This window comes from Panthera pardus, unplaced genomic scaffold (genome assembly GCF_024362965.1).
Source record: "Panthera pardus isolate Hobbes unplaced genomic scaffold, ASM2436296v1 HiC_scaffold_19, whole genome shotgun sequence".
NCBI classification, from domain to species: domain Eukaryota; kingdom Metazoa; phylum Chordata; class Mammalia; order Carnivora; family Felidae; genus Panthera; species Panthera pardus.
The window spans coordinates 25,867,527-25,885,234 of NW_026526754.1; the positions used below are offsets into that span (position 1 = coordinate 25,867,527).

The window sequence follows — 17,708 nt, forward strand, 5'->3', positions numbered from 1 at the left end:
GCAGGTTCCAGGCTCCAAGCTGTGAGCACAGAGCCCAACGTGGGGCTTGAACCCATGAACTGTGGAGACCATGACCTGAGCCGAAGTCAGACGCTCAAGTGACTGAGCCACCCAGGCACCCCTAGAATGTTGGGTGATACTAACCCAAAAGCTAATACTGTGTAGGAAACACAAAGGCCCGCTATGTGTGCTGGAGGAGAGCTGGGCCCTCTCTAGTCCTGAGACTGTGGTTTGCACGAGTCCTCATGGAGGACACGAAAGGACCAGCACAAAGCTGCACAGGAGCTATAGCTGCTCTGGTCACAGGAGGGTCTGTTGAACCCGCCCTGCGACCATCACTCTATTTCTCCCAAGGTCCTTCTCAGCCCTGTGCCCCGCTCCTACCTCCCTCTACACCTTTGCTATGAGACATTTGCAAGTTTCTGTATTTCATACACAAAGCACCAAGATATTTGACAGGTGAAAACAGTGAGTAGACGCTCAAATGGTCTTATTCCCATTTTACCAGTTAAGCTGAGGCTCAGGCTTCCCCAAAGCTGTACAGAGAGAGGAAGGATTTGGATTCAGCCTCCAGCTCTTGATGTTTGCATGCAAGGTCTCCGTAGGTGGGCCTGAGAGGCTTGCCCTTGCTGGATGGCCTTATCCCCGCCCTCCCGCGGGGGTTGGGGGGGGGCGGCGGCCAGACTCTGCATATTCACAAAGAGCTTTTCTCCTGAAGCTATAGATTCCTCCCTGTGTCCCTCTCCATCCCTGGAGATAACAATATACGGGGTGCCTGGGTGGCTCAGTCGGTTAAGCAGTTAAGCCTCTGCCTTCAGCTCAGGTCATGATCTCATGGTTCGTGGTTCATGGGTTTGAGCCCTGCGTCAGGATATCTGCTGTCAGTGCAGAGCCCGTCTTTGGATCCTCTGTTTCCCCCTCTCTCTCCGCCCGTCCCCCACTCACGTTCTTTCTCTCTCTCAAAAAGTAAATAAACATTAAAAGAATTAATAAAAAAAGGGTATAACCGAAGATGTGGCTCCTGGCACCACAGAGCGGGACAGGACTATAGGGGCCTGCCTGGTCTGACCCTCTGATTTTAAAGATTGGAAAACTGAGGTACAGAGTGGTAGCTGGTTAGCAGAGAGCGCAGCTCTCACAGAGAAGTACAGCTCTGTGTGAGAACTGGGAGAGAGTCAAGCCATGTTTCTCATTGGTCCTCCAGAATGCACGTTGATGGCTAACGTTGTTGGTAGTCACCAAGCTCCCTCCAGTTCCCAGGATGTGTCAGCTCCTACTTCCTGCTGCCTCTGCACCCACAACCAGGCCAGAGGTCCAGGCTGGGGTTTCAGGCCACACCTGGCCTCTCTGTGGAGACTTACTAGCCCAGGACATCAGGAAGCCCAGTTCCATTTTCCATTCAACGCAGTCTTTGGTTTCGCTCAGAAACGTGTCTCATAAAGGTGGATAAGAGATATGACGTGCTGGTCTGTAAAGATAAGGGAGAGTGGATTGCCCTGAACTTTCTCTTCAGTCTGGTTGAGCTTTCTCGAATCAGCTGAAACTTTAGACCAACTGCCCTCAAGGGTGGCTAATGCACCATTTCGCTGGCACTTGAGTGGTGAATTCACTGAAGGATATGTGTTTATTTCTTGCTGTAAAAAGCAATCGGGAAAATCAGCATCTTTTAATGTTAGCTCACCTGGTCCCTCGGTACAAAGTTCTGGTAAATCTAGCCTTAAGTAAGTGTTTAAAATAACTTTAAAGGAATCCGCAAAAATAAACCACATTTGGGGGAATGATTAATGTATGAGCATACATCTCGCCTCTAACAGCGAAGTGGAAACAAATCCTAACCTTTAGTCTGAAGACTTCATAACTGCTTGGGGTACTTTTTTTTTTAAGTGGGGAAAATGTGTTAACGTGAAGTTTTTTTTTTTTTTTAAGTTTATTTTATTCATTTTGAGAGAGAGAGAGAGCACATGTGAGCGGGTGGGGGGGGGGGAGGGGCAGGGAGAATCCTAAGCAGGCTCCCAGTTGTCAGCATGGGATCATGACCTGAGTCGAAACAGAGTCAGTCGGTCACTTAACTGACTGAGCCACCCAGGCGCCCCACATGGGAAGTTATTTTTAAGAGGCCATTATTAAAACCTCTTGATGGGGAAAGGGTTCCTTTTTTTTTTTTTTTTTTTTTTGTTTGTTTGTTTAATTGAGGCAGGAAACTCTGTCAGGCATCTGTGTGGAGCCGTTCCCCGAGGCACAGCTAATTCCCTAAGTGCAGCTTGGTCAGTGATCCTGTGACCCTGGCATGCTTTTAGTGGCTTTTGTCCACCTGATGCTGTCCTGGGCACTTCCCCCCAGGAGAATGACTGCTTCCCTTCCCCGTGTTTGGCTGTTACCTCGATGGAAAGACCGTCTGCCTTTCTGGCCTACCACTGCTCGGGAAACACTTCTCCAGGCACCGGGCTGTCCACCACCATAATTCTCTTGGGCAGGCAGAGGTGGGACATGAATGTGGGTAGAGGTGTGTCTGAGACGGGAGTGAGCTCATCACCTCCCACCTTCCCCCTCCTGTGGATGCTAAGGTACACACTGCCCTATTATTCTGATTTTTTTTTTTCTTGTCAGTTTTGGTACTAAAACTTTTCACAGGCCCTACTTTTCTGCTTGGGCGCCTCACGTGACCTGTCCACCGGGCCCCATCTGCCTCTCCAGCCCCTTCTTGCTCCTTCCTCTTCTGCCTGGAGGCCAGCTGCCCCCATGGCCCCCATAGCGTTGGCACCTGCCCCCAGGGTAGGGCTCTCGGAGTGGCCGCCACTGCACAGACCCAGGGCCCTCCCACTCATCTCATTTTCAGCCCTGAGGTTCAAACACAGGAACGATTGATAGTCTGTCGTGCATTGGATGGTGGTGTCCTGTGTCATGAGCTCTATGGGGCTTGGAATTCTTTTTTTTCAGAAATGTTTATTTCTTGTGAGAGAGAGAGAGTGTGAACAGGGAGGGGGCGGCAGAGAGAGAGGGAGAAAGAATCCCGAGCGGGCTCTGCGCTGCCAGCACAGAGCCTGATGTGGGGCTCAAAAATGAGATCAAGACCCCAGCTGAAATCAAGAGTCAGACACTCAACTGACCGAGGCCCCCAGGTGCCTTGGGCTTGGAATTCTCTTTTCCACCTCGGCCTGGCAGCGAGAGCAGCAGCTGAGTTTGGCATCTCACCGTCACCAGTGCCCCCCTCCTCCATAAACTGGTGTGCTGGTAGCACATGCTGGGGAGGGGTGAGGACGAGTGAGGGAACAGTACAGAGCCTTGGGCCCGGGAAGTGTGTGTGCACACAGGCACAACACACACACACACACACACACACACACACACACACACACACAGATGCCCCCTCGTTCGTTGTCTCTGCAGTGCTCTGCACAAGTATGGGGGGCTGCTGGCCCTGCTGTGGATGTTCCTCCGGTCTCCTGGCCCAGTGCGTCCTCTCCCTTTCCCACAGGGTGGGATCCGTGGCCGCTAGGATTGGTTCTGGGCCGCTGGTTTGGGAGGCCCCCTAGTCCTGTGGGCTTTAGGTGTTCAAGCTGGACTCCATAGACCTCACTGGGAGGTCGCCTCCTGAGTGACTGAGGACCGTCTCTTTAGCTTGCCTGTATTTTTTTATTATTTATTATTTTTTATTATTTTTAATGTTTATTTTTGAGAAAGAGAGAGAGAGTGTGTGTATGTGTGTGTGAATAGGGGAGGGGCAGAGAGACGGTGACCGAGGATCCAAGCAGGCTCCGAACTGTCAGCACAGAACCCGACTCAGGGCCTGAACCCATGAACTGTGAGATCGTGACCTGAGCCAAAGTCGGACGCTGAACCGACTGAGCCCCCCAGGCGCCTCGTTGCCTGTATTTTTTTTAAATGGCATTCGCACAGATGAAGGTGGATGAGTGTCCAGTGATGTTGTCCCCTGATATGCTGGGCAGAAGTGAGAGCTGGTTGGGCAGAAGTGAGAGCTGGTTGGAAAGATGAAATCCTGCTTCCCTCGTCACAAGTCTCGTCGCAGTCAGAATATTTCTGGCTGAAACTCTCAGGTCCTGCTCCTTCTCCCACCAGTGCTGTCTGTGCTGCCCGCCCTTGCTATCACACAGGACCCTTGGCATTTGGGGACTCTTTGTGCCTTGGTTATGCTTTGTGAGGGTCACCCAGGCAAGGCGCGGTGTGGAGATGAAGCCCAGCCACCCAGGGACAGGTGGGCACTTTGCTTTACAATCCAGGGTGGCAGCGGCTGACATTTTCAGGCTCTTGCAAGAATGTGCTGGGCCCACTCGTGTTTACGCCCCTGACGCTGTTCTGATCCCCATTGCACAGATGAGAAAACTTGTTCACGAAGCACCCAGTCACCCAGTGGGGAGGGGTGGGGGCAGGACTGGGAGTGAGGACTGCGGCCTGGCCTCGGGGAGTTACTCCTCTTCTTTGCACCTCACGGGCTGTGCGAAGCCTTGGACGTGCCTGGTGTGGTAAAGCACTGGGTGCCACAGGAGTGGCAGTGAGTCTCCCGTCTCTGTTTGTACCTCGCCCAGCAGCCCTCCAGGCGCACGTGAGTGCCTTCACAGGATTTCGGGTCCTAGCGTTCGGAAGAGGAAGGGGCTCTGTAGAGTGCACCTGGTCAGGGTCCCGTGTGCATTTCGCGGTGACGTAAAACATCGTCCATGTGCCCTGTGACCTTCCTGGCCTCTACCTGGGGAGGGTGTGAGCGCTGGGAAGGACACCTGCCTGGGTGTGACTGTGTGAGCCAGGTGTTTGTAGATCGCATTCCTGATTCAGTCTCACCTCTGAGCAGAGATTACCTCACAGGAAGGCGTCCCCCAATAAGCCATGCTCTCTGTCCAGACATCTGTGAGCCTGGGGCTGGCTGTCACAGATGACCAAGAGAAGCCTGTGTGGCCGCTTTGGCTGGCCCAGTACCTAACTGGCCGTTTGCAGCCTCTGCCCTGTGCTCTTAGGAGAGGTTGAAGCTGTCGAGGTGTCTTTGGGGTCCCTGTGCAACCTCGAGATTGGCTCATGAGACACAGCCCCAGGGCCTCTGCCCCCTTCAGGGCCCTGGTCACCCCCACTGCAACCCCCACCACCCAGGTCTTCACAAAGAAGGGGTTCTCTGTCCCCTGTGATGGAATCAACTATCTTCTCAATTGGGCACGAGGGGGTGACCTGTGGGGGCCGGAAGTATGTGAGTGGCTCCCACAAAGGAAGCATTGTGGTATTGGTTGGTCTGGTCCTGGGAGGTGGCCATTTGAACAAATATGCCAGTGAGTATCAGCTGCAGGAAGGCGCCAGGGTTTCGCTCTGATCCTGTTTGACTCCTCAGAGGGAGTTTGACCTCCAATAAGGACCTAGTCAAGGAGGAAACTTGCCTGGAAACGGCAGCCCAGTAATTAGGCAAATCAGCATGCGTGGAGTCCGGGGCTCCTGTCACTGTCTTAGCTCCGCCTGGAAACCCCACTTGTTCGGTGTCGAGGGCACCTGGGTCTGCAAAGGAGAGAAGACAGAACGGTTTACGAGCAGGGCACAAGGGTTTCCTTTGGCTGCTGTAAACAAGTTACACAAGCTCACTGCTCAAAACAGCTCGAATTTATTCTGTTACAGTCGGAGAAGCCAGAAGTCCAGGGTAATGTCTTTGCCTTAAGGTCAGCAGATTAGCAGCCTTACTCCCAAATGCTACCCCTGTCCCCTTACAACTTAACATGTCCACAGGTCCCGGGGATTGGAATGTGGGCAGGCTGGGGGCCATTATTTGGCCCACCGTGGAGGGGAAAGTCACATGGGTAGAATGGTCACTGTTCTGTCACCTGGATTCCATCATCAGTGACATCAGAACGCGGGTTCTGGAATTATGTTCCATCTAGTGCTTTACAGGGGCTGTTCTCACTTGAGTCCAGTGGTGGATGTGACAGACCCTCAGACTGCTAGGTCCCACCCTGATGAGCCCGATACTGCCTGGGGCTGGGGTGGCCCTAAGATCTGCATTTTCAGCAGGCTCCCCATGATGCTGCTGCTGCCGGTTCCAGGACCCACTCTGTGACCCCCAGTTGACGGTGTGTGGTTTCCCCAGGCCACACCCTGTGTTGGGACACCCCCAGGGCCAAGACTCCTTTCACTTGAGGTGACTGGGATGGTCAGTGAGCGAGGGGGACAACACACGGTCTGGGTGTCGGCTTCAGAGCCAGGCTAGCCGTGGATTGGATCTCAGCCAGGTGACATTGGCCAAGTTCCTCACCCTTCCCGGGCTACGCAGTGGGGCAGCGGGGAGGACTACAGGAGGGGATCCCTGAAGAGCACTCAGGGAGTTCAAGTAAGCCATCCTTAGGCGAGCGGGGAGGAACGCCTCAGACGGTACTGCATTTCAAGGCTGCGGCCTGTGTGCTGTGGCCACGAGTGGGGCCTTCCTGGCGTTATCCCCAGGGCGCGCTGGCGGGCACTGGGTGGGGAAGTTCTGCAGGAGCAGAGGAACGCTGACCGTTCCCTCACCAGGACTGTGTGAAAATGCAAGGGTTAACTGATCCTTACGCTTGCGTTGTGGGAGTTCTCTGGCCCACACGCATTTCCCTGACTCGGGTCTTTCCTGGAATTGATTCGGGTGACGTAGGTCCTGGGTCCTTGCTGCTGGGGGAGGACACCCCACCCTGCGGTGTCAGTTCGCGGAGAAGCAGGTGGGTGTCAGCGGAGCCTGTGGAGGTGAGCACGGGCGGAAGCGAAACGGAGGCCGGGGGACACGGGCGCCGTTGCCCCACGGAGCTCTCTGCTTGCTGAGCAAACACACAACTTCCCAGTCTTGAGCAGGCATTTTCCTCTTAGCTTTGGTTGCTGCCAGCTCGTTTCTAGACATCAGTGCTTGATCTGAGGCATTACTTAATTTAAGTTTTAAAATTTGACATTGAGACAAGCATTTATGGAAGCATATACTAGGTGCCAGATACCACGTGTGTTTTCATTTCTTTTAAGACTTTATTTTTAAGCAGTCTCTATACCCAACATGGGGCTTGAACTCTCAGCGCTGAGGCCAGTGCTCCCCTGACTGAGCCAGCAGGCCCTGTTTTCGTTTAATCTGTATAATCCCCTGTGTGGTAGCTGATAGCTGTTTGGAAAGAGGACTCCAAGGAGGCTCAGAGAGAGCCGGGGACTTGCTCCGGACCACGAGCTCCCGTCCTGGATTGTGAGAGAGCGAGGTGGGTGCTGTGTTCTTGCCACTGTCACGTGCACGGAAATTAATTTCTTAATGCCGTAGCACACGTTCCGATTTCAGAAAGTGTGAAGGCAGCGCGGTGGGAGTCTCCTGCCAGGCTTCTCACAGTAGGAGAAGGCCCGGTGTGTTTTACGTGTTGGCCAGCGTGTGGCAAATAGCGCCCCTTCGCAACTCTTCCCCCCGGTAGGGGCTCCGATTGTCCCATTACCGAGGACACCTCCTCCATGTCGGTGGCTGTCCAGTGCCCCCTCGTGCCGACATCATATCGCGTGTCCGGTGATTGGCTGTTAGGGTGATTGGGGATATTCACGCGTCCGGTGATTGGCTGTTAGGGGGGCACCACGCGAGTAGACTCTGGTGTCATGGCACCTGAGCACACCTGCTGAATCCAGACAAGTAGGGGTGGTGGTTTTATTTATTTATGTATCTATTGGTTTATTAAAAAACTTTAATGTTTGTTTTTGAGAGAGACAGAGTGCAAGCGAGGGAGGGGCAGAGAGAGGGGGAGACACAGAATCCAAAGCAGGCTCCAGGCTCTGAGCCGTCAGCACAGAGCCCGACACGGGGATCGAACCCATGAACCGTGAGATCATGACCTGAGCTGAAGTCAGACGCTTCACCGACTGAGCCACCCAGGGGCCCTAATTATTATTTCTTATCTTTAGAGGGAGAGAGCGCATGAGCGGGAGGGGGCAGAAGGAGAGAGAGAGGGCCTTAAGCAGGTTCCACACTAAGCTCAGAGCCCAACTCGGGACTCAGTCCCATGACCCTGGGATCACGACCTGAGCCAAAACCAACAGTCAGATGCTCAACTGACTGAATCACGCAGGCGCCCCAGGGCTGAAGTTTTAAGAGATGCTGCAGGCTGCCTTCCTTGGGATCGTGACCATTTTCCACCAGCATTGAGTGTGGGCCCTGCAAGGGCCTTGGTCTACCCACCGTGCTGTTTAGCCGCACGGGGGTACTGAGGAAACAGCCTGAGATCTGGAAAGGCAGGGGCCCCCTGGGCTTGAGCTTGGACCCTGCCCTTTGTGGAGTCTGCATTCATTGTCCATAATTAGGGACCTCAGTGTGTGGGGGGGTGTCCAGCCTGGGAGGCCTAGTGTAGCTGCTGCTTTGGCTGGCCTCCCCCCGACCCCCGCATGCGTGCGGTCTCCTTCTGGGGGGCTGAAGAGGGTGTCTCCTCCATGGCCACTCCCTGTCCTGACCTCAAGCCTAAAGAGAGTCACAGGCAGGAGGCCCTTGGTCTGAAACTGGCCGGGAGGTCCTGGCGGTCCCATGGTCATCATAGCACAGTGATGCTGTGCACATCCTCACAGGCTATTGCGCCCTCAGAAGTGTCTGCATCCGTTCGTTACCTCGCCTGTTCTTTGAGGTGACACTGTGTGCCTCACCTGTTCTTTGGGTGACGCCGTGGGTTAGCTTGGGCAGGTATCGCCTCCATCCGTAGATAAGGAAATGAGGTCAGAGGCAAGACCCTCAATGTCATAATCACAGGTGGGAATCTGGGCTGAACTCCTTCCCATACTCCCCACTCAGGCACAGAGGGGTGAGGCTATCAGACACCTGTCCTACCACTCGCCCCACCCGCTGGGGGGGGGGACACTTCCTCTGGGAACTCTAGCCTGCGAAGGCCTCACAGACTTCTCCAGATAATCTTTCATCCAACGCTACTGTGACACATGATCATTTCCAAGAAAACTCCTGAGCGTCTTGGTTTCTCCTCATTCGTCATTTTATACACAAGAAATCGCATCGGCTTTTCTTTTCCTGTACATCTTGGTGAGGATGCTCTTCTTGGCAGGGAGGGAGAAGCACCCAGTGGGGGGGCAACACCATGGAAACCATGTGTCCTGGGTCCAGCCCTACCTCAATGAGACATTGATGGACATGGAGAACACTGCAGTCCTAGATGCCTCCTGCTTCTGTCTGGGTCTCACTGCTTTCCCTCCAAGACAGTTGTGGGTTTTTTTATGTTTATTATTTTTCAGAGAGAGACAGTGTGTGTGGGAGGGGCAGAGAGAGAGGGAGACAGAATCCCAAGCAGAATCCCAAGCAGGCTCCAGGCTCTGAGCTGTCAGCGCAGAGCACAATGTGGGGCTCGAACCCACGAATTGTGAGATCAGGACCTGAGCCAAAACCAGGAGTCGGATGCTTAACCGACTGAGCCACCCAGGCGCGCCAAGACGGTTTTTGAAATTAGGAAAAGGTGGTTTGTACAATGCTGTGTGATCAACCTGGTGACAAAGCTACTGTAGCTCCATGAAGTCATGTTTGGGTGTTCTGGGTGGGCGGTTCAGGAGGGTGCACTTTGGGGTCTGGCAGTGCTTGGGAGGGGTCCCCGCTCTGTCATTTTTTAGCTGTGTGGTTTTGTGTAATTTTCTCAATCTGCCTGAGTCGCAGTTTCCTCATCCGTAAGGAGGGAGTCACGACACCAACCTGTCTGTGGTGGTTGCGGATTGAAGCCGTAATGAATCATTTGTTAGTTGTGCGGCAAAGAGCTGGACACAATGTCTGCCCTGAACCTCCCGAGGGGACAGCTTTCTCATCAAAACCCAAAGACTCCCCAAGTCCTTCCAACGTGAAGTACAGTTAGATTACTAAACGTGTACTTTTGTTAACATATGGACTGCTTAAACCAGGGACACAGGCATTAAAATTATTCCAACCAGAAGGCTTCCCATTGACCAGAGGACTGAATGGTGCTCGGTCTGCAAAGGGCACTGAAGGGCTGGCTGGCCCCCCCTCCCCTTCTTGGTCCTCAGGATGACTCAGGGCCCTGGCCTCTTCCAGGGAGCGCCTCTGTTCTGAGACTGTTGTCTTCTTTCCATTGCCCCAATCCAATCACAGCTACAAACACTCATGGAACTCTCAAACGCAGGCCACAGTCTGCCACTTGCTGCTCACTTTCCACTCTCTTGATGTTGGAGTGGATGGTTTTCCATTATTTTACTGGATCAGCTCAACACAAACTCTATCTTTGGCAATCTTCCTAGTTCTTAATGGCATTTTGAAAATATTTGTGGAGTTAGCAGGTTCACTTAGCAGAGAATTTCATGGTGTATGTTTTTTTTTTTTTTCATACCCTACCTCATTCCAAAAAGAATTAAGGCAATTCAAGTTCATCTCTTAGCACAGATTCCACCCGCATGCTTCATTCAAGGAAGGTTGCAGAAGTAGGTGGGTTTTCTCTGTTTCATCCAGCCTGGCATCTTGAGGGACCCGGGGGTGGGGTGGGGGGTGGGGGAGCAGCTGAGGCAGATTCCGGGGCCCCTTGGCCTGGCCTCGCCACTTACTAGCTGTGACAACTTCCGGGAAATGAGCTCGACATTCTGGACCTCGGTTTCCTCATCTGTGAAATGGGTAACAGAACCACCTACCTCCTGGCTTGTGTACGGATTACAGCAGATGAGCATTTGTAAACACGTTAATTCAGTGCCATGTTTTAATAATAACATAAAATACACAGTGCTGAATTGAGCTCCTGGGCTTGAACCCAGAGACTCTGATTCTCTGACAGAGGCGCTGACAGTCTGGGGGCAAATCTCTAAATCTGCAGGTAGCGGCCGGATGCTGACTTACCCAGCTCAGTCAGCTCTTAGCGATTCCAGAGCAAAATCTGTTGTTTCTGTTGAGCCTGGGTTTCTCATCTGACTCTGCTATGATTCGGGGGCACATGGCTTCAGACTGTGAGTTTCAGACCATGAGGTCTTTCCTACGAAGGAGGAGCCTTAACTCATTCTCTCTTGCCTCCAGCCTCCAAGCACGCTTCCCCAGGGGATCCTGCTCCCCGCTGCGTGGTCACTTTGGGGTGTGACTGCTATGTGGGGTGTGGGCAGGGGGGTGTGTGTCACTCTCTGGCCCCTCACCTGGATATCCAGGCCCAAAGATGGGTCTGCAGGTGTCTGTCCAAATGAGTGGCGGCTTGGCCTGTCGAAGCTTTCGGGGGTTCCAGTGGAGAGTGTGGAGGGTACGCCGTGTGTCCCTGAGGGGGAAGGTGGGGGGGCAGTCCATCTGTTGGTTCCCGGGGATGTTGAGGCGTGTCCTGACTGCCTGTTATCTCCTCTTGCAGAGTCCACAACGATGGTGTTGTCACCAGCCAGCTCAGAAGCCCAGGTACCTTTAAAACAATTTTTAAGTTTACTTGGTACACATTAAAACTGACATGTGTCATATAATGTAAATTAGAAAGCATATAAAGTTACACGATTGTTCCCAGGAGGTGGGACACAGACAAAATACTCAAAGACCTTAATCGAAAGGACTTGATGAAGAGAGTGGACAGGTGAGGACAGAGAGCCCACCAGGGTGGTGCAGAACCTGGCAAGCCAGGAAAGCCTGAAGGGGAAGGGCATCGATGATACCCCGTCTGCCTGTCTTCTAGGCCCAGACTCCAGGCTCTGCTTCACACCGGCCGGGGGAGGGAGCAAAGGTGATGTGGTCTGTAGGCGAGAGCCCCTGGGTGCAGAGTGTCAGGCAGAGTGGGTCTGGGGGCCAAACAGGAAAACCAGCCCAGTGGCCAATGTCCAGGAGCCCCCGCCCGACCCAGAGTTCAGATCTTCCCAGGAGCACTTCTCTGTGTCTCCCTGTCCCATCCACCTGCCCCCCGGGGAGTTCGTCCTGAATTTGATGTTTATCATTCCACCGCCTTTAAGAAAGCTCTATGCAAATGTGTGTTTATATATTAAGTACAGTGTTACACCAAGGGTAGGGGGTGGTCACAGGCCAAAAGAGGCTACATATTCTGTTGTGGAGAATTTAAAAACAATAATAAAGTCATCCCAGAGTTTTCCTCTTTTTTCTTATTACTACGTGCTTGCAATTTTTTTAATGTGTATTTTGACAGAGGGAGCACTCGAGGTAGGAGGGGCAGAGAGTGAGAGAAAGAGAAAACCCCAAGCAGGCTCCACTCTGTCAGTGCAGAGCCTGACGCAGGGCTCAATCTCTTGGTTCCAAGAGATCATGACCTGAGCCGAAATCAAGAGTCAGACGCTTAACTGACTGAGCCACCCAGGCGCCCCTACATGCTGGCAATCATGTCAGTGATAAGGGGCGCCTGGGTGGCTCAGTCAGTTAAGCGTCTGACTGCGACTCAGGTCATGGTATCACGGTTTGTGAGTTCGAGCCCCGCGTCGGGCTCTGTGCTGTCAGTGCACAGCCTGCTTCCGATCTTCTGTGTCTCCCTCTCTCTCTGCCCCTCCCCTGCTTGTTCTCTGTCTCTCTCAGAATAACTAAATAAACTTAAAAAAAAAAATCTTAAAAAAAAAAATATCAGTGATAAGATACCCTTCCCAGCAGCACACTGCCTGTGGTTACCGGAGCTCTGAAGCGGTCTGGTGTTGTCACTATATGTTGCTTTCTGTAATTTGTTTTGGAAAAAAGAACAACATGTTTTCAAGACTCCTCTCCATTCCTGGCAGGGCTGTCTGCCCTCCTAGTGTTCTGGATACTTTGTTTATCCACGGCCCGGAACACTCTCCCCTGCCTTTCAGATGGTGCAACCAGGGCTGTCCCTATGGCCCAGAGTCCCCAAGTGAGTTTGTAGCCGCTACCCAGCATTCCAAAGGAGACCTGTTGTTATCAAGTTTGAAAGTATTTACGAGGTAGATACACACAAACTTTGTACGTGGGGGTCGAACCTGGACTGTTGTGCTGGTGGGCCCAAAGATGAACCATGAGAGCCCCACCCCAGCCACTATGGCAGGGCGGCCGCTTGTGTTAACCCAGATTCTTGCTACTGGCACCGGGGTAAAGCTGGCCTCCTGTGGCTACTGGGAGCCTGTTCAGTTCCTGTAACTCCGGGCAGGTCGGGCTTAGGTTCTGAGACTCTGGCTGGCTGCCCAGATTTTTCCTTATGGGAAAGTACGGGCTCTTTGCCTTTCAGGGAAAGTTTCCAGGGACCAGGCTGGGGCACAGAGAAGCTTTTAACAGAGCACCTATCAGATAAGAGGCTCATGTTGGAGTTAACCCTCTAACTCTAGGCCAGCTACGAGGAGAAAGAGGCATGGCTGGGTTGCGGTGATACTCTGCACTGCACCGGGGCGGGGGACTTTCCTACTTGGCCCCTTTGTCTGCCTCCATGTGGTAGGGACCAGGACAGAGCCGCCCTGGGGTCAGCAGGGTCTCTAGAGCTGAGTGGGCGTGAACCTCCACCATCGGCTCCTTCCTGGCACCTACCTCTGGGCCAAGAAAGAACCAGTGGCAGCTGTAGTCCTGGTGGGTATTAGGGTACTCTCTGGAGATCTCATGCCACAGAGGACTCCCCCTGGCCCTAGCCTTGTGCCCTCCAACTCATGATTTTGGGTGGTGACTTAAGAGCTGGGTCTGTGACCCTCGCCTGCCTAAAGCAGAGATAGGACCGCCTCCAAGTGGGGATGGGGGCGTCAGAGACGGGGGTTGACTTTAGGCTGGAACTTTGCTTCTTTGGAGCCTTGTTCTTCCTAACAGGTCCGCCCCTCCCCCCACGCTGGCCCCCTCCAGGCTCAGGGTTTCCTGAGGCACTTCTGCAGGACCGAGAAGGCTGTCTTGTCCACGTCTCCTGCCCAACATTGGCTCCCCGTGTGTCCTCCTCCAGCTCTGCTTGGGCTGTCCCCCCACCCTCCAGGCCCCAGGCGGTGGCAATGCAGGAAGTGAGAGGAGATGCCAGAGGACTTGGGGGTGGAAGGTGAGGGCGTGGCTCCACGAGCCACAAAGAGGCCTTCCGTCTTGGCCTACGGCCGCCAGCAGATCCCCAGTCCTAAGTCCAGCTTTGCCCGCTGCTAGCAGTGCCCTGAGGTCCTGTGCCTCCCTCCTTACCTAGAAAGCAGCCATTATCTGGTGAGTTACGTTGTCCCCTAGGTAAGTAACAAAGGGCTCAGAGTAGTTAATGACATGAGAAGAGCCACTGTCATTTTGTATCCTTGTAAAGGGAAGATGTCGAAATATGAAAGCCGTGCAGAGCAGAAGCGGGGACCCTGGAGGTGCCCGCGTCCTCTGTGTTCAGCTGCGTGTGGCGCTTTGCTGTGCGAACCGACCCGACCTTTTCAGGGCTGTGTTCCTGTGAGCGGGGAGTGTCAGGTGCGGATGGCATTTGAACAGATAAACGAGTGACAGTTGGCACATGCCCTCCAGAGAACACGGATTCCGCAGTTACTAATGGTGGTCCATGAAAGTAGGGTTTCCTGCCAAGTAAAATTGAGAAGTGCTGAGTGAAGAGGTCTCCCTACTGCAAGACTCACACATTTTTTAACGTGCTAATACGCTTTTAAAAGAATTAATTATGGGGTGCCTGGGTGGCTCAGTCGGTTAAGCGGCTGACTTCGGCTCAGGTCATGATCTCACAGTCTGTGAGTTCGAGCCCCGCATCGAGCTCTGTGCTGATGGCTCAGAGCCTGGAGCCTGCTTCAGATTCTGTGTCTCCCTCTCTCTCTGACCCTCCCCTGTTCATGCTCTTTCTCTGTCTCAAAAATAAATAAGTGTTAAAAAAAATTTTTAAAAAGAATTAATTATGGAGAATTTCAAGCACTCACAAACAGTAGCATTGTGGGCCCCAGCCATGCCTGGCTGGGCTCCTGCAGTCACTGTGACCCTTGTTTCGGGGGTAGCCCCTCCTTCTCCCCTCCTTCGCTCAGGGACTAGTATCGTTTTGTTCTTTTCTTTTTCGGGTTACATTTATACACATTGAATTTATGTGGAGTTTAAAATATTTTGAAGTGAGAGGATGCTGTTTTTCATGAGTTCAAGTGTCAATACTTTAAAATTTGTAGTTAACTATTCTAGCAGCGTTTATTAAGAGTGCTAACCTTGTCCTCTGATGTAAAACGTGCTGGTACATTGGGACGCCCGGGTGGCTCAGTCGGTTAGGCGTCCAGCTTCAGCTCAGGTCATGATCTCACGGTCCGTGAGTTCGAGCCCCGGTCAGGCTCTGTGCTGTCAGTTCAGAGCCTGGAGCCTGCTTCGGATTCTGTGTCTCCCTCTCTCTGTGTCCCTCCCCCACTCATGCTCCCTCTGTATCAAAAAATGAATAAACGTTAAAAAAAATTTTTTTCAAATTAAAAAAAATAAAATAAAATATACTGGTATGTTACATTAAAAGCTAATGTTTAATTAGATTGTCTATTTATTTAAATGTTTATTTTTGAGAGAGAGAGAGGGAGCACAGGAAGGGGAGGGGCAGAGAAAGAGGGAGAGAGAGAACTCCAAGCAGCCTCTGCGCTGTCAGCTCAGAGCCCGACGCGGGGCTCGAACTCACGAACCACGAGATCTTGCCCTGAGCCAAGATCAAGAGTGGGACCCTCAACCGACTGAGCGACCCCGGTGCCCCAGGTTGTGTATTTTTCAAATCACATTGACTGGGGTTTGCTTTGCGTTCAGTGAGCTTGATTAGTTCTGGCAAATACAGTGCACACCGTGTCACCGGTACCATTGGCTCAGGAGCTCCTGTGTCCCTTCCAGTCCCCACCTCAGCACTCAGCTGCCCTGCCTTCTGTGGCTGCAGATCAGCCTCACCTAGAGTTTCGTATAAATGGAAGCGCGCAGCAAGGAGGCTTTGGTTCCTCCGCTCTGTGTTTACCGTGGGTGTAGACGAGCATGTGCGGTTTGATCCGCCGGGCCTCTGCCCGGTACCCCGCTGTGAGGATGGGTTGGCTTTGGTCGCCATCTGCCAGTTGAAGACATTCAGACATCCCAGGTTTGGGTGCTTGGGCCTTCTAGGACCAGCCCTGTGTGGATGTGTCTTTCCTCCTTCCTGCTTAGACTCCTCCTTAGACTCCCTCCTGGGAGAGGAGTGGCCCTCGCTTCTCGTGGTGACGGCGTGTTTGATTGTAAGACCTTGCCGACTTGCCCACCTGCTTCCCACGGGGGCTGTGCTGTTGGGGGGAGCGGCTGGGCCGTCGTGGGCGTGTCAGCTTGGCTCCTGGCACACGGCCGTGTGGCCGGCTGGCTGTTAGAGGCTGTGCTGTGCTGTCACCTTGGGCGGCTTGTCCCGTGACCCCTGCGGCTGCTCTCCTCCCCCTGCCTATCCCCCCCACCCCGCACCATCCTGTGAGTCACCCCCCTGCCCCCACCCCCCATGACGCTCTGGGCCCCTGTCCTGCAGATGGTGCAGTCCCTGGGCTTTGCCATTTACCGCGCGCTGGACTGGGGCCTGGACGACAGCCAGGAGCGAGAGCTGAGCCCACAGCTGGAGCGGCTCATCGACCTCATGGCCAACAACGACTGTGAGGACGGCGGCTGCGGGGCTGCGGATGAAGGCTACGGGGGCCCGGAGGAGGAAGAGGAGGCGGAGGGCAGCCCCCGCGCCGTGCGCACCTTCGCCCAGGCCATGCGGCTCTGTGCAGCGCGCCTGACGGACCCGCGGGGCGCCCAGGCACACTACCAGGCCGTGTGCCGCGCCCTCTTCGTGGAGACGCTGGAGCTGCGGGCCTTCCTGGCCAGGGTCCGGGAGGCCAAGGAGGTGACTGGGAGAGCACGTGCTAAGGAGGGGCGGGGGGGGTGGCGGGGCTTCCCGTGGGGGGGGGCTCCCTGAAGGCCAGGGGTGGAGCAGGTGGAGGGGCAGCGGGGCACGAGCCAGTGGCCTCCCCAGCTGGTGCGCCAGTGGGAGGAATCACAGGAAAGGGGGAGGAGGCCACCGAGGTACCTTTGTGGCCCTCTTCACACTCCCCCCCCCCCCCCCCCCAACGCACCGGTCCCTCTGTCTCTCCAAAGGACGTGGAAGTCCTCAGTGCAGGACTCTGAATAAACTAGCCCCACTGTCTGCACTCAGTGTGGGCACCGTCCTAAATGCTCTGCAGGTTTTAACTTAACCCTCACACCTACTTCGTAACCGGTTTCGCACAGGAAGGGGCTGAGGCTCAGAGACATTAAGGAACCTGCTCCTAGCCTCTGGCCCCGGGCCCTTCTTCCTGTTGCCTCCTCATGTTTATATCTTCCCATGGGGCTGGCTGTCCTCCCCTGTGCTGGTTTCTTCTGGAAACGGGTGCTAACTGGCACCGCTTCCTGTAGCTCAGTGCACACAGGTGTTTGGAGTTTGGGGGAGGTAGGAAATTCAGTGACAGTTGCCTTTTACAGATAAGCAAACAGAGGCTCTGAAAGGTGTCCCCTTGTCCCAAGCCAGAGCTAGTACAGGCAGAGCTGGGGTCTCCCCAGGCCTGTTCTGTCTCTTCGTGGTCTCAGAATCAGTAGCTGACAGTCTTTCTTCAACTTTCCAGCTTTCCCCTTGGTGGGACCTGACCTGTTTCCTCGAAGCAGGGGTCTTGGCACAGGGACTCCTGCCTCCCATCAGCAGTCACGAATGAGAAAATGCAGACTTTGTAGAGGTCAGGGCAATGGCAGAAGCTTTTTGAAATTGACTGATGTTGGTCCCTGGTTCCACCCTGACCAACTTCCCCGAAGCTCTGGGCCTGAGTAGGTTCTCAGGATTGTTCTGATTGATGGGGCCTGGGACCCAGCCTGGGACAAGTCAGAGATGTGCTTGCACCACTGGGCCCTTATCTGCAGCCCAGTTGATGGCCCAAGGGTGGGTAGT

At 53.9% G+C, this 17,708-nt stretch overlaps 1 protein-coding gene across 4 annotated transcripts in view; it reads left to right on the forward strand.

Annotated features, from left to right (window-relative positions):
- Window positions 1–17,708, forward strand: part of SPIRE2 (spire type actin nucleation factor 2) — a 37,056-nt gene that overhangs the window by 1,534 nt on the left and 17,814 nt on the right. For 3 of the 4 annotated variants that reach the window (XM_053906798.1, XM_053906797.1, XM_053906799.1), the window contains exons 2-3: window positions 11,277–11,320; window positions 16,281–16,637. In XM_053906798.1, coding sequence (XP_053762773.1) covers window positions 11,277–11,320; window positions 16,281–16,637 — 401 coding nt within the window. Of the gene's footprint in view, window positions 1–6,596; window positions 6,672–11,276; window positions 11,321–16,280; window positions 16,638–17,708 lie in introns of those variants that run through there. The other variant, XM_053906800.1, reaches the window with a different exon arrangement.